The sequence below is a fragment of the Notechis scutatus genome, chromosome 4 (assembly GCF_049901735.1).
Source record: "Notechis scutatus isolate UNSWTSFEM ecotype Mainland chromosome 4, rNotScu1.2, whole genome shotgun sequence".
Classification (NCBI taxonomy): domain Eukaryota; kingdom Metazoa; phylum Chordata; class Lepidosauria; order Squamata; family Elapidae; genus Notechis; species Notechis scutatus.
The window spans coordinates 95,613,232-95,639,396 of NC_142012.1; the positions used below are offsets into that span (position 1 = coordinate 95,613,232).

Here is a 26,165-nt window from a genome sequence, read left to right on the forward strand (position 1 = left end):
GAGGAACAAGGTAGCTTTTTGGCAAAGCAAATGTTATAAAGTAGGTGGCCACTCATGACAGCTCATGAATCTGGAATTTTATTTTCCAGTTTCAAGAATTTAAGATTTAGGAGTTTCTATACAATTCTATCACAATTATTATGCTATCTTCTAATATAAGGAAACTTGTTTGGATGCCTTTGCTGCTGTTTACAGAAGAGCAGATATTCTCCATAAGTTTTCACTTTATTCACAATTTCATACTCAGGATCATAATTAGTGTTGAAAAGAGATCAATTCTATATGATTATTATCTCATTTATATTTTCATCTAGAATAGTTTTCCAACTGGCTGGGGTGAACTGTGACTCAAAGTATGAGTGTATTTCCTTATAATTTATGTCATTACTCACAATTATTTCCTAATTTAATGTACCACCTCTTTGAAGTGTTAAATCTGCTAGTAAACATGACAATCTGCAAAAGTTTGCAGATTTGTCTGAGTCAAATTAGCCCGAGTTTCCTCACATTGTCCTAGACATCTAGTTTCTCTTCTTGGTCAGTTAGTCTTAACAGAATAACAGAGTTGGAAGGGACTTTGGAAGTCTTTGAGTCCAATCTCCTCAAGATGGAAACTCTATACCATTTCAGACAAACGGTTGTCCAACCTCCAACGTTGGAGCACCCACAGTTTCTGGAGGCAAGTTGTTCCAATGATTAATTGTTCTAACTGTCAGGAAATTTCTCCTTAGTTCTAAGTTGGTTCTCTCCTTAACTAGTTTCTATTCATTGCTTCTTGTCCTGCTTTCTGGTGTTTTGGAGAATAGGTTGACCCCTTGTTCTTTGTAGCTGTCTCTCAGATATTGGAACACTGTTATCATGTGACCCCTAGTCCTTCCTTTCATTGAACTAGACATACCCAATTCCTGCAATTGTTCTTCATATATTCCAAGGCAACTATTTATTCCTCTACAGCAGTGGTTCACAACCTGTAGTCCGTGGACCCCTAGGGACCATGATGTCATCAAAGGGGGTCCATGAAAGCTTGAAGAAATGTTGTAATTCAAATCTTGAATTAAATCTTGTGGGTCAGTGGCCATGATCTATGAACACAAATGGCATTTAAAGGGGGTCCATGCTGAAGAAAAAGTTGAGAATCACTAGTGTACAGTATTTGTCCAAACCCATAAAGTTGCAGGGTTGTGGGCAAATATTGTCTTATTTAATCACTTATTTTCTGACTATCTTAGATAGCTTCTTGCTTGCATAACTTGCATAATTTCTTCTTGTTGTTGTATTGATATTTCAAATATTTCAATTGGTCTGCAAGACCATTCTTCCTGATACCTTATAAGAACTTTCTGAGTTCAGGCTGGTGTATCCAGTCTTAGAATTATTCTTTTCAGTAACAACTTGTTGACTCAGGAATCCAGAGTGATTCATTTGTTGCAGTAAAGCTTATCTCCTGATAAAATATCCCCTGATTCCAAAGCCCAGTTTGATACAATGGCTAAATTGTCTTGCAGCATACCTAGCACAGGTTGAAAACATTCGGTCTCCTGCTAATTTGAATCTTATAAACTAAGAATTTACGAAACCACACAGGTGTAATTTATCTTTTATGTTACTTGAGAACAAATTGATTTAAAGCTCTGCATTATTTCCCTTTTCAATCCTACTACTAGATGCGAATTAACTGGAGCATACCTCTATTGCTGGGAGGAAGAAATAATCCATTTTCTGTTTGGTAAAATAAAGGTGTTTTTATGCCTGCTTGTTTGCATAAAACAAATTTCCAATTCTATTGAAGTTTACCGATATCGTGATCTAATTGGTCTCTGCTGCTTGTAAACGAGTGTAGAGAACTGCCTCTCCATTAGATTAAAGTAAAAATTTTGAACGTAATTATCTCCATTTAGACATCAGTAGAACTAATCCTCAAAATATTTGAAAAACAACAATTCATTAATCTACACTGTGAAAAAATGCATTATTCCAACATATTGTTGTGTGAGTTTGCGTGTTCATATGAATGGAGTAGAACACAGGATTGGTTATGAAATAAAACACTTCTGGCTTCCTGAATGTATGCAGAGGATTTTTATATTCAATTAGGAAATTTAATGCTTCATATTCTATCGCCGAGATTTCTCATGTACATGAGAAAATTCTACTTATAAGCCAAAAAAACCCTATTCTAAAGTTGCAGCAGCTTTCTGTAATAGACACACATTGTTGTATGTTAAAACTGTTTGTCACTTAGAAAGATTTTAGAGAGATATTTTAATATTTTGTATTTAATTACACATTTTTCAGGTGATTGTATCTTGTACCAAAAATAGCTTGTCCACCCTACCTCCCAACATATAACAGTCCAATGTGTGCTTTTTTCAATATTCAGATGTATATTTAATTTCTGTAAAACCATATTTTAAAATAGAGGTTGCAGGTGAATAGGAGTTTTGTGGTATCTCTTTAAAAAGGGAAACATTATTTGTTTAAAAATAAATCAAATAAATCCAGAAAAGACAGGTATATCACTTACAGATAGACACAGTGGGCATGTTCCAGGTGCTGTCCCTTAAATATTGCCATCCAGCGGGATCTTGGAAATTTGTATTTTACAGTTCAACCCTTGCCCTGTGGAAGACCCTTCATACAGAATACAGCAGACTGTTTTAGTTTCCCAGAAATCTGCAAATGGTGGCTTTTCCCCAGATGTTAGGAAAGGGTGGGGTTGGATCTCAAGGAGTGTATGATCTCCATTTGTAGCTTAGGGTTGAACTGTAGGGTCCTGGGTGTTCTCTGAGCTTGGTTGTTTTCTTGAAGAGATTTCCTTAGCTGACCAGATAACATAATTGATAATGATGTTATCAGTCATTAAATGTCTGGAAGAAAACAACCAAGCTCATAGAGTACCAAAGACTCCACAGTATATGATTTTATGGTTTGGTGATTGCAAGTCAGGTGCCAGCTTTCATCATTCCTGGTGCAGTGGTTAAAATGCAGTATTGCAGGCTAATGCTGCCCAAAGTCTGGAGTTCAATCCTGACCTGCTCAAGGTTGACTCAGCCTTCCATCTTACAAGGTCAGTAAAATGAGGATCCAGATTTGGGGGTGGGGGAATATGTTGAGTGCTGTAAAGCAGCGGTTGCCAACCAGTGGGCCACAGCCCACTGGTGTGCCGCAGAGAAATCTCTCCCCCAGAGCAACCCCCCACAAAGCAATTAATCCAGGCTACACAGAAACACAAGGCTACGCCTCCCACATGGCCCGTGGGAATCCTCCCCACCCACTCACTCCTTACCTGGCAAACTTGCCTGCTAAATTGCTATTTTTCTGAAATATTTTTAAAAGGTAAGATAAAATATTTCCCTTAAAAGAGAAATAAAAATCTTAAGGGAGACAGAAATTCAGGACCCGAGCTTCCTGCCCCCATTCAGATATTAAACTGAGGCCAGCTTTTAGAAATACAGATTTGACAATCTATTACTCCCTGCAGCAAGATCTGAACAAAGGTAGCCACAATAGGAATTACCCAACAAGCACCTTCATTGCATCAGCCAAACTTCAACCAAGCTTAGCTCAGACAAACTCATAGGATTTGTACATGGCACCATGGGAGTCTGACAACAGCCAATAGAATATATGTTCTTGCACAGGAACAGGAAGTTCAAGATCAAAGCCCTAGAGAAGGTATAAATACCACTCTCTCTTTTTCTCTCTCAACTCCATGTAGTCGGCTGCCCAAAATCAAATCAATGCTTGATGGTTCTGCTTCATCAATAAATGGACATTATTTTCAATCAGCCTCCAGCCTCCATTTTGTCTCCAGTGCCTTTCTCTCGGCTTGGAACTGGACCTGGATATTTCTTCTAACAACATCAATAACTGCTGAAGGAAGTGAATCTAGCAAAGGGTCTGCAGTATCCAGGACTTACCGGTATGTTTCCTTGGTGCTAAGCTAACATCTTTTTGCCTCCATAAAGCTGCATAAAGATAGTCTTTAGATCTAAAGGAATATTTTTCCACTGGGTGTTGTAACATTATTGCTTGGTTTATAGTAGATCATCCTGGCCTAAATCCAGCCTGTTTTTAGCTAGGATGTTGTTTTCTTCAATCCAGTCTAGAACTTCTCAATAGCTCTTTAGCATAGCACTTACTCATTATATCCAAAATGCTGATTATTGAATAGTTTTCGGGTTTTTGTTTTCTCATTTTTATATAGATTTGGAATTATGATGGTTTTATCCCATCTTCTGGGTGTTGGTAGTGTTGTCATAAATGTGAAAAGTGCTGTGAGAATTGGGGCCAATGTTATTTTTAAAAATATCATGAGGAATAAAGTCACCACCAGGGTCTTTATTAGACTTCAAATGCTCAGTTAATTGCCTTGTTCCTCTAATGGACTTTCAAGAATTATTGTGGATTCCAGTGGAGGGCTGGCATCTGTGCCACTTTTGAAGCACATAGGGACAGGAAGTAGTAAGTGGATGTTGGATTATAGGATTCAAGCCCTGTGCTAAAAAAAATTGTGATACATTATGCCAGAATGTGTGTGAATCTTTTGACCTTACTACTTCAGTAAATTGACACTAACTTTTTCTAGTTGATTTCTTTTTTTAAAAAAAAAATCTGTGATTAAATGTTAATATGCAGGGAAGATTTGCAGCAGAATTTGAGGGTTTATGAAGCCACTTTTATTTCTATATGGACTGTAATTATAGGAAAGATCTATGTTTGCCTATATGTACTCCTCATCAAACCATGCACGGTGTCTTGGAGTACGCACCTTTGTTACCTTGCTTCATTAGAACTTTGTGTAATTTGACAGTACAGTTTTCAGGGTCTAGTAATTTGTAAATCCCATTGGTCTCATTGCTCATCATTTTACATCTAATTTGTTGTAGCACTTCTGAGTGCAATAATTGGATAATGGCATAGTTTATTCTTTTCAGTCCATTTTGTCCTCTTGCTGAAGGACTTCTCAGAAGAGATGCAAACAATTCTGTGAAAACACTCATGGTTGACAATTGTTAATTTACAACACATTTCCCCAGGAAAGAATTGAGATCTTTTTCTAGAATAGAAGGCGGGGTGGGAGAACTCTTCCCTAATTTGAATATGATTTGCCACAGTCAGTGAGACATGAAATTGCAGTTACAAACATATACTTTTAAATAAATATATTCAGGACATCGTTTGTTTTCCTGAAAATGTGTATTCTATCAATTATATTCACAGTTCTTTGTTTAAATCAATTTTTTCAATAATTTGGTTTCTCGTCCTATTGAATGTCATTAATCTTGTTATTTTTTTTTGACAAAATGCCGAATCTCAAATCAATTACAAATCGTGTTCTGTGCAAAACATAGAAGTCAAAATACTGTATCTATTTAAAAAAAATTCATAAATGATAAGATTCTGCCTTCAATTTATCATTTTGTGCAGCAGGCCTTTAAAAAAAGGAGACAGATTGGGGTTGCCAAAAATGTCATACTAGAAGCAGCTACAGTACATTGCTTTTTTCCTCATATTTCTTAAATGAACTGTCATGAGTATTATAAATAAGTTGTAGATTATCATCTTTTCATTTATTATAGCTACAGGTTTCACCTTTCTAATTTTCTCAAACATGGTCTCATTTTTTTTAGAACATGGCTTTTGTAATCAGAGTTGTCAAACTGCTAAAAATTAGATTATCAAAAATATTTTTGTATTCCAAGGATGATTATGATAGGTAGTTTGATATTCTGTGTAATTTTAAGGAAATTCTCCTAAATATCCATACTTTATTACATTTAGAATGCCATTCAAAAATTATTTTTAACATGATATCTGCTTACAAAGCCAGAATTAGCTAAATTGGGTTGCTATTAATTACAGTTGTGATCACTTCCAGTTGCAACAAAAGTAATTGTGACATTAAAGAACCCTTGGTTTGGCTTTCTATCAATACGAGTTTATGTAAAATGAATGTATATAAAAATGGGACCCACATTTAGCTACCTTCAGGCTATTTTAAACTGAGTATTAAATCAGTGCAGTAACAAACTTTCTATAGACCATTAACTACTTGGGACATAATCTTTTCTTTACTATTTTCCAATAATTAATTGTACCTAGCCAGGAGAAAAGCTATATATAAGTATATGTAAGTAACCCAAATGTCACTTTCTGCCTGTAAAAAGTTTTGAAAAAGGACAAAAATAGGGTTGGGAAACTAGAAGGGAGAGAAAGCAATGTGATTATTTCTATGGATATTTATCCATTATGAATAAATAGAATAATGCAGATGCCCTTAAAACTCTATCTATTACATCAACAACCATATTTCAAGTATTGTTCAGTGAAATGAAAAAGTTTGAAATTAATAAAATGGCAATTTTCAGTATCATGTTTTCGCTCCCAAGATTAATGGCTGTATTCTACAATTAATTTTTGAAATTTGACTATTGGGATTCCCTATTAAGCAGGCATCATCCATGTCCTGATTAAAGCTCATTGGAATCAGAAAGTTAAAAGACACCACATATAATCAATCCATTCGGGGATTGTGCTTATCAGAGCAAAATTTTTATTTTGGCTAAATATGTTCACTTTTTAATGGAACAGAAAATAAATCCTTGTGTGGAATAGTTTTTTTTAAATGTAATTAACATTTTACAGGTCTCTTTACAAAATGAACAGTATAAAATATTGTAACTCATCATTTCCAATGCCCTTCTCCTCCTCAACCCCCTCCTATGGGTAGAAATTCTTGTAAAATATTTGATATTTGATTGTGGTATTTATTCAGTACAAAATCAGTGTTTGATAGGGCTTTCACAGTACAGTTTAATTTAAGGTAGCTGGCTAGAAGAAGTGGTTCCTATGGTAGGTAGGTAGAAATCTGGCTTTGAATGTTTAACCAGATTTGTGATCTGTTGTTTTATTGAACTTCTATGAATGTTGAAGTCCTATGCAAAAAATAAACTCAGTCAAGAAATGGGGGAAGGCAGGAATTTTAGCTTTTATTCTGGTGTCCTTTACTAAAGTGATTTGAATTTACCTTCTTCAAGAATGATGCTAGGCCAGCTAATGTGTATTTACATTCTAACCATAAATCATACGGTTATTATCCTGATCTCGATGGTGACAAAGTCTAGTTCAGTTGTTGTCCCCTATTAGTGGGCTATTTGGAGACACCAATATAGATCATAAAAATTGGACAGCACTATGTTCCTAATACAATTGCATTCAGTAAAGCAATTAGAAGAGCAACATGTTCTCAAATATCTTTAGGAGACTTAGAACATAAAAAAAACACTAAGTATATTAAAAAAAAACTCCTATGCTTTCTCTGGCACAGTCAACAGAGTATTTAGTCATTTAGTATTTGGTATACTTCCTACTGTTAGCCTGAACTACAAACCCCAGGTATTTATTTGACTCTCCTGTTTGAATTGGTTCTTATGAATTTGCTATCTGTTAGAAGGTTTCCAGCCTCCCCCCCCCTTCCAAAGAGGTTAGGGCTAATTTATTAACATGAAGCAAGACTGATCTACAAGCTCTCCTCATTCCTATCAGAAAAGGTGTTCCTTTGCAAGAATGATTTCATTTTCAAGCGATTCAAGATTCATTATTGGTTATACTTGTAGACCAATAGTTCACAGGATATATATATATAGTCTTAGTCTTTGGAACACTGCCTGAAAGATCTATGTTGATGAAAATACTGCAAAAAAAAAAAAAAAAAAGGAGGGGAAAGACCCTACTAGTCACTACTAGGAAACTAGAAATGTCAACATCCAAAATACTTTAGAAGCTGCTTGAATACTTTATTTGGCCAAGTATGATTAGACACACAAGGAATTTGTCTCTTGTGCAGAAGCTCTCAATGTACATGCCAAGCAACAGAATAAATATAATAATAATACCAATAAAGGGGGGGGAGGAAAGAAGATAATAATAAGGATAAATAATAATACTACAACAATACTACATGTGTAAATGCACATAGACATTAGGCAGGGCTGTGAGAATTAGGTGTTCTGCAGAGTGATGGCATGAGGGGAAAAAATGTCCCTGTGTCTAGTTGTTTTGGCTTGTAATGCTGTATAGCGCCATCACGAGAGGAGAAGTTGAAACAGTTTATGTCCAGGATGTGAGGAGTCTGTAGATATCTTATCAGCCTTCTTTCTGATCTGCAAAATATACAGGTCTTCAATGGAAGGCAGGCTGGTAGCTATTATTCTTTCTGCAGTCTTAACTATCCGCTGAAGTCTGTACCTGTCCTGTTTGGTTGCTTCACCAAACCAGGTAGTTATAAAAGTACAAATAACAGATTCAATAATTCCTCTGTAAAACTGTATCAACAGGTCCTGGGCAATCTGAACTTCCTGAGTTAATAGTACAAAAACATCTTGCACTAGAAACTGAACTTACATGTTTCATACATTTTGTAAAAATTGCCCAGTGTTAGGCAGATCAAGAGAATGGTAGAAATGAGAATAGGGAGTAGGTGGAAAAAAAGGGGGAAAACTTCAGCAAACATGCACAAGATTGCTATGAAGGATGGTAGAATAACAAATGGTCATTAGAAAACAGTATGTGGCTTGCTCATGCCACATACTTCAAATCAATGTTTACCAACAAATGGCTCATTAATGAATTTCATCTGCTGTAGTCTCCATTAAACAACCATGTCTTAAAGAAAGAACTCCTGAATCTTATCAATCTCTCCTACTATCAGTTTACATTCCAAACAATTCCATTAAAAGAAGTCAGATATTTCGTTCTTAAATTTTTACTGAATTAATTCTATAACACCTTAAAATATTAATGTTTTTTTGAAGTAAACCATACGAAAGAAACTTACTTATTTGTTCTCATAGTCATGTTATTCACTCTAATAATATAAATTATGTCTTGATTTAAAAATTAAGAGCTTAGGCAAAGAAGCTCATTGCTTGTTTTTAAAATGAAAATCTTTTGAAATGAGCCTGATTCAGTACCTGGTATAACGATGTAAAGCAGTGGTGGGATTCAAATTTTTTTTATTACTGGTTCTGTGGGAGTGGCTTGGTGGGTGTGGCAGGGGAAGGATACTGTAAAATCTCCAATCAGAGGTGGTATTTGCTGGTTCTCTGAATTACTCAAAATTTCTGCTACCGGTTCTCCAGAACTGGTCAGAACCTCCTGAATTCCACTTCTGATGAAAAGGTGTTGTAATATGCTGGTGCTAATAAACAGCAGGTTAAAATCTTCATCATGTTTTCCATTTCTAAAATTCCAATTTACAGATTACCATCAGAAAACAGCAAACTCTATTTGAATCATGGAAAGAGGTTTGAAAGAGACACTGAAATAAGCCAGATAGTTATTTACTGTTTTCTTTAATGAATAATGTAAAGGTACAATGAATAAATAAGGATGGGAGAAATTGGTGTAGCTCACATTTCAATGGACATTTGCTCTATTAACATTTCCTGAACTTACATGAAAACTGGAATTCAATCAACCCTCAACATGTTCATCTTACTCAGTTTTGCCGAAATGCAATTAGAAAAAAAAAATGTGCGAAGAAAATGTGTCAAATTAAGGAAGCTTCATATAGATTTTACTAAGAAAAATACACAGCCAGTTGAATAAATGGAGAATAAAGCCTGGAAAATAAAATAAAAACTGAAACCGAATTGTTGTTTCTAGCATGAAGCATGAATATGTGCATTGGTAAACCAGATGTATCATTCTATAAACCCAGCAACTAAGACCAGGTTTTTCTATCCTCTGCCAATGTTTTATATTACCGAACAAAATATGGTCTTGATTTGAATTATATGGAAAGAAGACAAAAAGCAATGCAATGACTCAACAGTGCAAAGATTTCACCTCAAGCCACATAGTTTATCCAGTTACCCATCCTAAACACATCTCACAGGTAACCATAACAAATGTGCGGAAAAACAGAAGCATAATATATCAACTCAAACATCATACTGCCATGCAGTGCCAATACAACTCCATATACACTGCACTCTGTAGAGTGCCTGGGAGAAGAGTCAGGTATTCATGGGTTTTTAGAAGGTTAAGAGGATCCAGGCCATTTGGATTTCAGGGGGAACCTTTTCCCTAAGGAAGAAAGACCACCATACAGACATCTCCTAAATTTTACCAAATGACTCTGAGAGAGGAGACCTAGGGCTTTGTTCTGACCCAACCGGGTTCCCAAAGAGCAACACAGACAAGGCAGCAGCCCCCACCTTTCAAGGTCTAATAACGAATTCTGTTCTGAAGGCTGCTTTCCACTAATTAGCTCCGACAAGAAAGAGCCAAGTTGTTTGTCAAGGCTGCCAAAAACCCAGAGATATGAAGATTTCTCCAAACACGAACTAAGATGTCCACCAGTTGAGCTTAAGAGCTTCTTTATTGTCTACAAAGAATGCTTTTCCAAACCTGGCTTTTATCCTCTTGAGGGAGGGGCCATTACCTTGCAGCCTTACTCCCAAGTCACCTGTGCTGCTGTAATTGTTCTTTCCTCCAAGTAATCCTTCGTGCACGTGCACTTGGCACAGGCTCCTCGGGAATCTCCTCATCACTGCTGCCAGCCCCCACAATCTCTGAAGGCAGCAGTCCACTCCCTGATGGTCCTGGCCCTTCATCAAAGTCCTCGCTCTCCTCAGCCATCTGCACCTGCTACAGCTAACCACAACAGACTTGTTCCCTCTCCAGGAAGAAGGGATTCCACAAGTAACCCAGGCCTGAGCCATACAGAGTTTTAAGGGTGAGAACCTTAAACCTTGAATTTCACCTAGAAGCATACTGGGAGTAAATGCTGCATGCACAATAACCAGCATAATTTGGTATGCTCAAAACAGGACATACCACTAAATTCTTAACCAGACAAAGCTTCGGAGTGTTCTTCAAAAACAGCCCGTTGTAGAGTACATTGCAGTAGTCCAATGAAGAAGCAACTAAGGCATTATGGCATGTCAAATTTTTCAACTTTCAATTTCCAAACATTAGGGGTGCTCAAAAGTTGTGACATGCCTTGGGGATTGTAAAGATATTTTGGTTACTTTAATATAATTTAGATGTGCTTGGTAAGTAACTACATAAATATCACAACTTTTTTACCTTTTGTTTGTTTTGTAAGGCATGAGCAACTTTGCGAGAATCTCCTGGCCCAGGAACAAATGCAATTCATGCCCAAAATTGATTTTTGCAACACTTCCCCAGCTGTAGCTGCCACCTACTCTTTGAGTCCTGACTCCTGGAAGACACCCAACTGTATGCCAACTCAGTCCAAATGAGTGTTCTCCCATCACAAAGAAAATCTCCAGCTGCAACTGAAACAAACTTCCGAATACCATTTCAACCTACAATAATCCCCCAATCCCCCAGAGCCTAGTCTTAAATCACCACCCTCAGTATGATACTTACATTATATGTAGATATATACAGTATATTGACATACATATTTTCATGTCTAAAATTGAAAGACTAAAGAGTGTACATGTGATACAACATTAAAGAAACCCAGAAGATATTAGTTTGAAAACCACAGAAAATAATTCAGACACCAACATCAAATAAAATGTCATTAAATAGTTTTCATACAAAGGAGTAGAAAATCTAAGAGTAAAACTTTGAATCAAGAACACTGAATCCATCTTTCATGTTTATAGTTTGGGACAGCTATTCTGACATCTAAAGACAGAGCCGACCAATATGATTTGCAGAAAATTGCTGCCTAATTGGGTCAATTTATTGTCAGAGAAGCTTTGTACTCTTTCATCTGTTCATTTTATGGTCACCCACACTACCTAATTATTCTTCCTTCCAAAGTAGGTTACTTCTGCAAATGATCACAGAAAGTACTACTGGCATTATGAGAATTCTGACTTTAAAGATGTTTCGGTTTCATAAATCATCATTTATTCCTAGGTATTTTTCATCAGCTTTTTCAAAGTCACGGAGGTGGAAAACAACCAAAACAAAATAAAACTTCAAGCTTCCTAAGTTTGAAAAAGACCAATACAGGAATACAGAATAGAAAGTAAAGAATTAGAGTTCCTTTTGTTCTTTCACACAAAAGAGGTTTTTAAACTAAGCCTTTTTAGCCCTGTAGCTTCTTTCACTGGGGAACGGGGATGAAATGTGTTTTAACTGTTGCTGTATGGGAAGAAGGATATATGGTAGATAAAGTTTCTCTAGCATCCCAATTCTCCACCTACCGACCCAGTTTCATAAATAATAACAAGCTATATTTTGTCATAAGGATACAGCTATACAAGCTTGAAAAAATAAATCCTTCTTTTTTCATGAATCTCATGATATCAAAAACTTTCCCTTCTGAAATAATCACAATTTCAATATCATTTATTTATTTTCTATATTCATTTGAATCCCACCTTTATTATTTTAATAGTAACTTTGAGAGGAATCTTGGAATCCTAGTGGACAATCACTTAAATATGAGCCAGCAGTGTGCCGCAGCAGCCAAAAAAAGCCAACATAGTCCTAGGCTGCATTAACAGAATCATGTGGAGAGTTAATGCCACTTTAAAATGCCTTTGGTAAAAACCACACTTGGAATATTACATCCAGTTTCGGTGGCCACAATATATAAAAGACATATGGAAACTCTAGAAAAAGTGCAGAGAAGAGCAACAAAGAGGATTACGGGACTGGAGCTAAAATATATGAAGAACAGTTGCAAGAATTGGGTATTGTTTAGTTGAATGAAAAGTAGGACTAGGGATGACACAATACAGTGTTCCAATATCTAAGGGGCTGCCACAAAGAAGAGGAGGTCAAACTATTTTCCAAAGCACCTGAAGGCAGGCCAAAAGCAATGGATGGAAACTGATCAAAGTGAGAACCAACCTAGAACTAAGAAGAAACTCATGACAATTGATCAGTGGGAATGGCTTGCCTCCAGAAGTGCTTCAACATGGTAGGTTTCTAAGAAGAGATTGGACAGCCATTTGTCTGAAATCATATAGGGTTTCCTGCCTGAGCAAGGAATTGGATTAGAAGACCTCCAAGATCCCTTCCAACTCTGTTGTTCTGTTATTTTTACAAATATCTAAAGACAGAAAACATAGCCAACATATATACTCCTATTGTCCCCACAACAACAACCCTGTGAGGTGTGGTTAGTTGAGAGAGAGTGAATGGCCCAAAGTCACCTACAGTAGCTGGCTTTCATGGCTAAGGCAGCACTCAAACTCATGGTCTGCCATTTTCTAGCCTACCGCCTTAATCACTAGACCAAACTGGCTCTTATGTATTTAGTTTGTTCTGCCACTCATTAAAATTAACCAGGATCTAACAATCATGGTTTTATTTATTATGCAATCAATTTCCCATGTTCAATAAAATAGGCATTTTGTTGCTTGCATGAAGAAACAGTAGAAAATGCCCTAGTATGCAGATTTAATGGGCTTTTATTTTCAGTAATTTTGAGGTTTTTTAAACTTTGACACCTTCTTTCCTTGATCCTAATATATTATTTTCCTCCCCACAAAATTTGTTTTTTCATAATATGCTAACTGGATTATGCTAATGGAATTATTGTTTCTTTTGAGATTTGATCTGAAACAAGAGTAATCTGTGGGATCTTAACAAACAGGTTCAGGTACATATATATCTTACTGTCCACCATGAAAAGTCAGTTTTTTTTTTTTTTATAATGGTAGTATATAAATGTAATCATTAAATACACATATATCTCAGAGGTGGTATTCAGCATGTTCTGATCAGTTCTGGAGAACTGGTAGTGGAAATTTTGAGTAGTTCAGAGAACCGGCAAATACCACCTCTGATTGGAGATTTTACAGTATCCTTCACCTGCCACGCCCATCAAGCCATACCCACCAAGTCACGGCCACAGAATCGGTAGTAAAAAGAAATTTGAATCCCACCACTGATATATCTAGATCTGGGCTGTCAAACTTGCAGCCCGCGGACACCATGACAAAGTGAGTTTGATATTCCTGATCTAGATGATTACCCAGTGTATGCAAGGGTGTAGGCGAGAATAACAGCACTTGTCACCCCTTCAAAGCCATTCAAAAATCCCATCTGTTTTCTAACCAGCCTCAATGTCAGTACATTGAGACTGGTTGTAGAACAGATGGGATTCTTTTAATACTCTACTTTTTTCTCCATAATCCATAATACTCAGGGTTTTCACACTCCCTGTTGTGGTTTGCCAATAGAAGGTGCAGACGGCTGAGGTCTCGGAGAGTGAGGACTCAGATGAGGGGCCTGCATGTGATGTAGGGATTGGGCCAGGACCATCAGGAAGTGGAGTGCTGCCTTTGGAGATTGTGGAGGCTGGCAGCAGTGATGCAGAGGACTCCGAGGAGCCCTGTGCCCAGTGCGTGTGCGCACAGGGCTGTTTGTAGGAAAGAGCAGCTGCAGCAGCATGGGTGACTTGGGAGTAAGGCTGCAAGGTAATGGCCCCTCCCTTAAGAGATAAAAGCCAGCCTGAGAGACCGGTATTCTTTGCAGGAAGCAAAGAAGTTCTTGTACTTCAAGCCTTGTGGAAGTTCAGACTATCTTGGTTTGTGTTTGAAGACTTTTTGTTTGGAATATTTCTTGGCAACTTAATCTAGTGCTTTTGGCAGCCTTGCACAACCTTGGCAAGGTTCGTTCTTATCAGAGACAATTAGTTTTAGTAGCCTTTTAACCGTGAATTAACGGAATTCGCAGAGAAGCATTAAAAGGTTTTGCTTTTATCTCTGTCTGGTGTTTGTTTACTTGGAACAAGGTTTGGGTCAGAACACGGACCGGATGCATCATGCACTGGCCATGCCTACACCTGGTTTAGCAAAGGGAAAAAAGTCCCATCATGTGACGATGCCATGATGACATGAGTTTGACACTCCTGCTTTAAATGCAGTTTTTAATCACATTATTTTGCTAACCACTAAAGGTAGTTCATTATTTACTTATTTTCGACTCTTTAAATGGTGAAAACTCTTTGCTTAAATGTGCATCTAACAGATTTTTACACTGCATTAAGTTTAGCTTTTGGTATAATCTTATTGCTATGCATGGATTCTTCAGCAGTAAACCTTATTTGCATTAGCTGCCTAAAGGTCCCAGAACCTTTTGATGGAAGAACAGATTCAGCAGAACCACAGCTAATCAAAATATTGAATATAGAGAATATACAATTTAAAATCACTTTACTACCTGTAAATAGGCCTAAGGTATATAAATTGCTATGGGCTTGTTAAGAAAAGAAAAGCTTCCGATATTTAAATGAGTAAAATAAGTTATTCACTTTTTAAATGTGACAGAAAAATAATAAACAAACCATTTTTGCTGACTTCCGTATTTGCTTTGGAGTACATTAGCACTATAGAGATACTTCAGCGAAAATTGTTAAGAAAAAATCCTCATTAAGTACTTCCTGAGTATGAGAAGATGCCATAAACAACTCAACTTATTTTATTAATGCTCATTTAGTGTTAACCTGGATACAATAAATAATACATATTCAAACTATCTCTTTGTATGTGAATATATACACACACACATATTCCACTTGACTAGGAGATGATTTCCAATGCACTCAAAAAATAATGAAATGAGAATGAATCAGGAAATGGCCGTATCGCTTTAATAAAACTTGTTCTCACTTCAAACTGGATATTTTTTCAATAAAGGTTATTATCTATGAAGAGGAATTCTTACATTGTTACTCAAAAATATGCCTTGGAAGTTTGCCTCTGTACATGATGAACTAAATCTTTTCATTTCAACTTTGTGCCTGAGTTGCTTTGTTTTTACTCTACCCACGAAGCTTCTAGTACTGCGACACACAAATAGAATGTGTATCTATGCTTAAGTGAACATATATTTATGAGATAGAAGGTACTTTAGATCCAAAACCACAGGCAGAAGATTCATTAAAACACATCTTAAGAAATATTAAACACTGTTAGACCAGGCTATGATGCTTATTGATGCCAAAGCCAAGATTATGAACAATGAATATCAGAATATATATCACACATGGTTCTATATCCTTAACTATATGGTTAGTTCACAGATAACACTATGACAGAACATAGTGACCACAGTTTGGGAGATTAATTAATATATTATCCTCTTCTAAGGAAAAATTACTATTTAATAATATATAATAATTAAACTTGGTTTATGAACCATGCTATTAGCAGAGGCTGAAATATGACAATGAAATATGTTGCATGTTTAATAATAAGTCACAATGGCAATAAAATGTAGAAAAGAAAAGATGGCAGATAAATGGGAGATGGTTGGGGATTGGAATTCAACCTTAGTCAGCTAAATCCTGGTCGGAATATAACATCTGCCCCCTGCCAATGTAAAGAAGCTCATATCTCAATTTGTCCTATATTGCATGCTTTCAGAAAAAGAAAAAATAACTTCTATGATATTAAATTAACCTTTTAAAGTCCAAAATTAATAATTTCATATGGTTAGACTTTGAAAGAAAAGAGAGAGAGAGAATTAAATTTTGATATTGCAGCATAGAATCAACTCAGTTATCCTTTGAATACATTCATAATGTTCAATACTTTGCTGTAAAATTGAATTTCTTTCCTTGTTCTGAGGTAATATCAAACAATTGACATAGTAATGGGATGGATAGGGGAGAGGCAGCAATAAAGGAATGTGTAGGTATAACTAGATCTAGATACAGATATATAGAATGCTGATATAGCTTGGGTAAAGTTTTGCAAAAACTGTTAAGAGAAAATAAACAATTCACTTCTAGAAAAACATTGAAAAGAGACTCATCATAATCCTGTTTCATTCTGCTTAGTGTAAAGGGGTTACAGGGAAACTTCAGTAGATTTTCAAGATTCTGTTAGCATATCCTACAACAATAAAATACATTGAGACTGTCCTTGCTATGTCTACTCCTGACTTGAAGACCCGACATAATGCCAGGGTGTCAAACTTGCATCATCACAGTAGTGCCACGTGACCTATCAGGACTTTTTCCCCTTCACTAAACTGGGCGGGGGCATGGTCAGTACATGACACATGACGCATCTGGCCCACGGGCTGTGAGTTTGACAGCCCTGCTATAGTGATTAAGATGTTGGGCTAGGAATGAGAAGACCCAGGGTCAGGTCAACCTCAGCCCAGTCTCTTTCTCTCTCAGCCCAAGTGCTTCCCATAGAGGGCTGTTACGGTTTTGTTACCACTCACGCCAAAATAGATTTGGCAGGCATGGGATGGTCTTCTTTCCCTTTGTTCCATGCTGTTCTCTCAGTGAAAAAACACAACTGGATATCCATTGAAGACATTCATGCATTTGCTAATTCAGGGACTGATGTAAAAGAGGCCAGAAATGTTTTATGAATGAAATCATTTGGAACCGAAAAAGATAGAAACCGATTGATTGCATCCATCCATCCCTTGACATGCCATAGATCCTTTGATAAAGAGAAGTGGAACTAAAAGAGATAGATTGATTAACTTATCTTGTACCACATACAAATAGAAGTGGGATGGTTTTTTTGTTTTTTTTTGTCTTTATCTGATGCACATTTCACAATACAACTTTAAAATAGCATCCTCTTGAGATCTTTGCTAAATAATGAGCTGAGATTCCACAGACATCATCATTTCTCTTACAGAGACAGATAGAAACCTAGCTCAACTAAAGTTAATTATCAGCTGTTGCTTGTATAATAGGGAGACAAGATAATAACTTAATTAGTATATTTAATTATCCTACTTTTTTCCATTTTTCCACCATTGGCCAAGGACAAGGCAAAATGAGAATTAAGGAGACAGTAACTGCAGTTATAATCTAAGTATTGAGGGTTATTATTCTTGAGTGATCTGTCTATCTATCTATCTATCTATCTATCTATCTATCTATCTATCTATCATCTATCATCTACCTAGGTGAACGGTTTCCATTATTTCCAGTTGGAAGAAACTGTTGCAAGAAAAGGGAGAGCAGGAAATCGATGATGCCACACGTCCCTCCCCACCACACACAGAGGAAAATGCAACTACAACCACTTCAACCATCAACTAATATGAAGCTATTGCTCTTGCAAAACTCACTCACTCAGTCCCAGGTTTTCAGTATTTGACATCCAAATGACCACCATAAAGTTGTACTTCCAACTTGGAATGTGGTTTGGTGATCCCTGCTTACTGATCCCTGCTTACTGATCCCCATTTAGAGATTCCCCATTTACTAGCTTCCTCTCCTGCTATGATATCATACTGGTCCAGAAAACATGGACTGTTGATAACATGCTATTAAATGGATTTCATTGACTGATGAGCAAGACAGGGCCAGCAGCATGGTAGAGCAAAAGGAGATCTGAGGATTCAAGTCTCCACTCCACTACATTCCATATCAAAGCACCTCTCTCCACTCAAGGCATATGCCATTGCTGCATTAATCCAATCACAATGCCCAGTTGATAATATTTATATGTCCCCAATGAGATAGAAACTAGAGACTTAGATGTGTATTTCATTTAATAGTAAGTTTGATGAAGGGAGGTCATGCAAAGTAAGATATAACCCCGAAAATCATCTCACCAATGCCATTGGAACTGAGAAAGGTGTACAGCAAGGTTGTATATTGGCTTCCCTCTTATTACATGATGGGCCTCAAGAAAAATTTTCACTCCTCAAAACTAGCTTGCAGGATCTTCTCTATTTTACTCTATGCAGATGATCCACAGTAGTCTCAAGAACCCCTATTGGTCATACAAGAGCAATGAGAAAACTAACACAATATTGCAAGGAAGACCAGCTAGAACCCAATGATCAGAAAATCAAAATTATGGCATTTGCCAAAAGACTCCAAAATCAACCCTTGAAGATAAATGGCCACAAGATGGAGCAGATCTCCTGATTCAAATATCAGGAAGTAGTCTTACATTCTGCCAAAGAATTCATTTGCCACCCATAAATTCCTCAAGACAAGAAATGGTCAGTACATTTCTGGAGCACTTGAATTATTGGAAGTTAAGCCAATATCACAATTTCCCTATGGTGCTCGGATGGTCCCTTTTTCCAATTTTGCACCATTAAACTCAGTCCAACTTTTGGGTCCTTCAAGCCCCAGAATATGTCTCAAATGCTACCCAAAGGCTAGGCATAGACCTCATTAAAGTAGACTCTAGAGTGTAGGTGACCATGCTCAACTCCTGGCTCAGACTATCCTGTTCTCCCCTTTGATCTTGTCCCATTAACTATGAGTGATGATTTTCAATCCAAATGAAAAGAGGCAGTGGCAACTAAAATCTCATCCTTGGGCTTCCCTCCAGGCCTTCTACTTCACACAAGATATGATCAGGCCAAAGCATTCATTAAATAGCGTGTAGCTAAGTCCTCAGCCTTCACTGACAGTAAACCCAACAGAAATTCTGTGTCCCCTATGGCATACTTAAGTAACCTCACACAACCTAACCACCAAAGGGCCTTTACTGCGGCACAGTATCATACCGTCTCCTTAGCTGTACTTGAAGACCAATACAAGAAGATTCCCCTACTCAGAAAGACCCTGTCTCATGATTTTGGACCTATAGAAACCACAGAATATGCACCCCCTTCTACTTGCTGCCCCCAACCCTACTATAACATACAATGTTTCCAGGTTCTATACAGCTGCACTTGAAATCTGTCAGAAGATGACTTGTGCCATAAACCAGCTTTAATAAGCACTTAGCTCCTATTAGTAATTTTTATTATGATATATTTAATTTGCCATGGTCCCCCATATCCCCCTATTGCTCTACTACTCCTTTTGGATTCTTTTTAAATTCCTTTTTGATTTTGATTTTGATTTTAGTTTTTATATGTTTTCTTTAAAAATGTATATCTTTCATGCTTTTTAGTTCTTTGTACCTACCCTCCTTATTTTGATTTATGATCATAATAAAGGTTCAGTTTGAGGGCTACAGAAATTCTTAATATAATAGTTTTCAAGCCATCTAATCAACAGATCATAATCCTTTTTAAAGGCTAAGCAGGATTTTTATGTTTATCTTAACTAGTTTATGTTATTTATTCTACTTGTTAGGTTCTACTTGTACCTAACCATCACAGTACCATATCCTGGAAACTTGGGTTTTGTGTAATTGCCTACACCACTGCTTTCATGTTGTCCCCAGACCAAGACAGAAACATTGCGATACCAGAGCACTGTTATATCCCTGTTTTTTCCAATGCCATTAAAGAGCAGCCTCAAATACAACACAATCAATTAGATTTAAGACAAAAATGGAGTGCAGTACACTGATTTCAGTGGAACATATTTCCCCTCCACACAAGAATATGACTCATCAATTTTTTGTGCACAAGATATGCCTATCCAATCATAAATTAAACTGCATCTTTATTATTAAGGTTGACTCAGCCTTCCATCCTTCCGAGGTCGGTAAAATGAAGACCCAGATTGTTGAATATGCTGACTCTGTAACCTGCTTAGAGAGGACTGTAAAGCACTGTAAAGCAGTATATAAGTCTAAGTGCTATTGCTATTAATGACTTCTCATTTTCCACAGGTTGCTTTCCCCCTCTCCCATTGAATGCAGTATTAAAACACTGAAAAAAAGAGAATTCTCTTTACCCGGACAACCCCAGTGACCTGATGGATACTTAAACCTTTCTAGTTGTGTTCTTTTTCTTTTCTAAATGAAGGAGCTTATACAGTATTTCCATCCTTTAAATAACTTTTAATTAAAGGAGATTTATGTTAATATATTTGATTCTTGTATAATTATATATCTCAACTTTCTGACACTTTGATACTACATTAGGGAAATCAAAACTACTTGAATCCTTTTCAAGAGGCTTAAATTCAAATTTAATAAAATTAAAATACACATAGTTAAATCTCTTTGCTTTTCTAACTCATTTACGTTCCATTTTGTACATCCCCAAAGCAAACAGTAATACCTTTATCTGAGAGATACAAATACATATTTTTAAAGTATACTATTATTAAATATTACTTTAAAAAGCATTAGGTCATATAATGTTTTAAGAAACATAATTATTTTATATCTTGAATAAATCTGTTTTTAAAAGAGAAATTCCTAATGGATCTGTAAAAATTGTTCTTTCTATGTATTTATTGTTACTTACTTTTCTACTATCAGCCTTAAGAGCAGAGGTTCAGCAGGTTCTGACCAATTCTGGAGAACTGGTAGTGGAAATTTTGAGTAGTTTGGAGAACCAGCAAATACCACCTCTGACTGGAAATTTTACAGTATCCTTCCCCTGCCACGTCCACCAAGGCACGCCCACAGAACCGGTAGTAAAAAATTGGAATCCCACCACTGCTTAAGAGGAATAACTACTATGATAAAAGGCAAACAATAATTAATCTGAGATCTTTAATCACTGCTCCCTATTTTCAAGCTCTTATGCCATTAATATAATTAAAAGAGCAAATTAAAAATGATGAATTGAAATGAGCACTCATTCACAAGCTCCTCCTCCAACAAGACTATATATATATATATTTCTCCAAGCAGGGCAATAAATGAAGCATGCTTCCAAAAGACAAATACATAAACCAGTGCCATACCTTTTTAAAAATTCCATATATTCTGTATGCTTGATAAGGCCAGTCCTCATCATTATTGTTTGGAAACATTGCCGATCAATAGCCCAAAGTTTCACATTTACGAGAGCTGGGGGGAAAAATAACAAGTGGAATTTTGATTAGCATATTTTTATTTTCAAAAAACTTTATAAACTGCAGTACCAATGAGAAAACCTGAAAATTATTGTTTGCTTTTTCTGTTTTCAAACCAAGAAAAGAAAAACAAAATATATTGAGCAATTAATATTATGGTCTGTGTTCATTAATTCTTCACTGTAAGTTGATATAAATAATTTATCCTAAAATTGAAGGCAATTTTCTAGAGAAGTCAATCACTTCTCATTAATTCCTTAGGCAATTTGTTATGCCTTCACGTGTTCAAATAATGCTGGCTTAGTTTTTTTTGTTTTTGTTTTAAATGCAGGACACCAATGTGGTCTTGCACCTTCTTGGATTTGGCTCTAGAATTTTCTCTTTTCTTCATTGAACAAAGGACATACAAGATTGTCTAAATCACAATTGATGGGAATCAGTGTATGTTCCAGTGGGATATCTTTTATATAAACAAAAGGGGGAGTTTAAAAAGGACACAGTCAAAAGGAAAAGTTCCTGATTATTTTCACCAATCACTTCACCTTAGTGTTTCCCAAATTTAGCAATGTTATGATATGTGGATTTCAACTTCCGAAATTCCTCAGACAGCATACTTGCTGGGGAATTTTGGAAGTTGAAGTCAACACATCTTAGAATTGTCAAGGTTGGGAAACACTGTTCTAGAAAATGATGATTAAACTAGGAATGATATCATTTGCTTAAATATAACAGAAATGTTTTAAGACTGTAACAGGGACATTGTATGTAAACAGGATTGTTCAGAGATTAAACAGTATTCAAAAGATCCTCATGACAGAAATTAATTGCAAGACTGGAGTGCTACTTGGTCAGGAACTGGGGAAAATGAGGCAGGGAGGTGATTTGGGGCCTGTCATTCTGTCTCATTTACATCCTAACTCACATCATTGTTGAGTTGGAGCAAAATATCACCTTGAACTCTTGAACAACAGGTGAGATATAATACAAACAAATAGATAATCCAAGTCCCCTAGAAAAATACTGAAAAACTTAGATGTATGCAAAGCAAACCCTAGAAGTTTAGAATTAAACTTCGTACTTTCCAGCACAATTTTTGGTGGAGTCTTGTTTTTATTTTCCTCTAAAGTGGCCTCATGATACTTTAATTCAGATGCTGATCAGAGGTTTAAAATCCCCCTTCCAGATGCTTCTTTTCTCAAATTCATTTTCTTACAGAGAAATGAGGCGGGGGGAGGGGGGAGCAGACTTCAAATCCTCCAAGTCTGGAATACTTATAAGGAAAAACTACTAGGTTGGTTGCCCGATAGGTAACTGGTGGAATATAACATATTGTAAGAGTCAGTGTATTTAATGGAATTTATTACTTCTTTTATGAATGAAAATAGGATTGCAACCTCAGGCAGCAAACCTATGCATGCATATTACAAAGAAAGTTCAATTTAATTTAACACACTTTCATTATGAATAAGTATAGACAGAATTAGATTATATTATTACTGTCTGATTGCATGCACACCTATAGAGAGAATGATTTCACTGAGACTCATGAGGATTATTGGCAGGTTAATGCATATCAGTTTCCAACCACAGTTTCCAACCATAAAATCAGGAACGAACAATTCATTAAATCAGAAAAGAAGGCAAGAATTCCCATTTTAATTTTTCTCTTGAAGCAACTGCTACTTTAAACAAATTGGAACAATTCTTCTACCAAATTGTAGAGTCTGCTCCACATGCTTTCACCTACCAGACATATCAGTATGTTTAATATAATAATGGAAAGTAAGCTAGTCTTTTCTATTTCTAAGAATATTATGCTTATCACCATCATTTTCATTACCATTAATACCACTTTATAAAATCTTAATAAAACCACATCTGGAATACTGCATCCAGTTTTGGTCACCACAAATATTGAGACTTTGGAAAAAGTGCAGAGAAGAGCAACTAAGATGATTAAGGGCCTGGAGACTCAAACATATGAAGAATGGTTACAGGAACTGGGTATGGCTAGTCTAGAAAAAGGAAAGACTAAGGTGACATGATAACATTATTCCAGTATTTGAGGGGCTGCCACAAAGAAGAGGGGGGGGGGGTCATCTTATTTTCCAAAGCCCCAGAAGGCAGGACAAGAAACAATGGTTGGAAACTAATCAAGGAGAGAAGCAAGCTGGAATTAAGGAGAAACTAACAGTGACAACAATTAACCAGTGGAACAGCTTGACTTCAGAAGTAGTGGGTGCTTCATCACTGAAGGTTTTTAAGAAGAGATTGGACAGCCACTTGTCTGAAATAGTATAGGATCTCCGCTTGACCTGGGGATAGATTGGAAGACCTCCAAGGTGCCTTCCAGCTCTATTCTCTATATTTCACTCCTTACAAAAAAGAAACAGGTCACGCATCAGAAATGGGGGAAGGGCAGACAGAGGAAGGGTTTTGTTCAAACTATGACTATGACACCCAGCATGAGAGAGATTTTTAAAAAAGTTAAACATTCCAGTGATTTCATGTGCAATTTGTAAATCGTCTGCATTAGCTGTTTTGATTGCCTTTTATCTTTTCAAGCCGGGATTTTCAGTGCCCTGAAAGAATTCATCACCAGATGCATGGTGCTGCATAGCAAGTGTTCTGAGTGACAGGCAAGATGACCAAAGGAATACAGAATGAATTGAGGAAGTGTGCTGTCATGAGTTTAAAGCGGGCTTAAATAATCACTTAGATGTCTGCCAACGGAATTTGTCATGTTGTTTCATCTATTTCTTTTTTCCCTAATTCCCTAAATGAATCCATATGCTTCATATTACTCTTTTCTTAAAAAACAAAACAAAAACCCATGCATTCTTCAATAAATCATCTTCAGTTTGGGTAAGGGGCAGATTATATACATATTTATTTATATAGTCTCTCTCTCTCTTTCTCTCTCTCCACATACCCCCTAAATGAAAACGTAATCCTAACATTTTCATAGCTCTGAGGTGATCCCCAGATTATTTGGGATAATTTTAAAGATTAAGATAATCTTCATTGTCATTTTCAACAGTGAGCACACTGGCACACATTGTTTGAGTTTAGGAGTGTCAAACTCGATTTCATTGAGGGCTGCATCAGAGTTGTGTTTGACTCGGCGGGGCATGGCTGTGGGGTGTGTGTGTGTGTGGCCAGCTCGATATTACTCATATCGGGGGCACCTGTGGTGATCAAATGCTAAGACAGGAATTTCCTCAGACCCTCCTTCTCTTTATATCTTCTTTCCTTCCTTTTCTTCTTTTTCCTTTGCTCTTCAATCTCCTTTCTTCTTCCTTCCCCTCTTTTCTTCTTTTCCTCCCTGCTCTCTTGCCATCTTTCCTTTTTTTCCCCTTTCCTCTTTCCCTTTCTCCTTTCCTATCTGTTCTTGGATGCTCAAATGCAAAAGGGGAAACATTTTCCTTTTGTTTTGTTTTTAGTTTGTTTTGCTAGCACTTTGCCAGCGAAAATGGAGCACACGCGGCTCTCCCAGGCTCCATTTTTGCTGGCAGAGGCACCATGGGCCAGTCCTTTGCTATTTCCAGGGCATCCTGCATTTCAGATCTAAGCACCCTGTGGGCCAAATCTGGCCCGCAGGCCTTGAGTTTGACAGCTCTGTTTGAGTTTATCAATGAGACAGAAATAAAAACTAAATGTAAGATTACAAACTACATTTTTTTTCAAAGTAGGTATCTTAATACAGTGTGAAGAACATTTTCAAGGCAGAACTAGAAAATCTATAGCCTTATGAATTTCACACATTTTTCCATACAAAAATGATAATCTAACTGCAAAAATGATGATTTGATCAGCTAAACTTTAACTAAATCTGCACAGTAATAAAGCATATGTGTGCCCTGGCTAATTCTAAATCTGTTGTCCTTGAAGTCATTTTTTAGAGCATTTCGATTGTAATTATAAATATGTCTTAGACTCCAGGGAAGAACATATGCTGGCTAGTGGTCAAGCATCTGCAAAATGAACAAGAAATGGGTAGAAGACTTTCTTCCTTTCATTAATTCTCCCCAGGAAAAGTGCCACAGAATTTCCATATCATGATGGCTCTTCTCCCACAGAAATAGTTCTATATTTAATTGCCATTACTAGAACCACTATTCCAAACTCTTTATAGCAGGAGTGTCAAACTCATGGCCCGCGGGCCCCGGCCCCGCCCGGTTCAGCGAAAGGGGAAAAAATCCCGATACGTCACATGACGCCGCTGTGATGATGTGAGTTTGACACCCCTGCTTTATAGCATCTCAATAACTACATCTATGGGCATCCATAAATCTGAGTTTAAAATGCATATTCTATTTGTACTTTATCAGACAGAAACATACATAAAAATAGAGGGATGAGTATTAGCAGCTTCTCGGTAAGGCTTTGCTATGAAACTAGACTTTATACAACAGAAGGGCTAATATAGCAACAAGCACATGAAAGGAGATGTTTAAACAGGAATAACACTAAATGCTTTTATACAGACATGAGTGTGATAAGATAAGTGGAT

General features: G+C 36.6%; 1 protein-coding gene across 2 annotated transcripts in view; it reads right to left on the bottom strand.

Annotated features, from left to right (window-relative positions):
- Positions 1-26,165, bottom strand: part of PRKG1 (protein kinase cGMP-dependent 1) — an 864,463-nt gene that overhangs the window by 232,292 nt on the left and 606,006 nt on the right. For both annotated transcript variants that reach the window (XM_087964134.1, XM_087964133.1), the window contains exon 4: positions 21,542-21,647. In XM_087964134.1, coding sequence (XP_087820260.1) covers positions 21,542-21,647 — 106 coding nt within the window. The remainder of the gene's footprint in view (positions 1-21,541; positions 21,648-26,165) is intronic.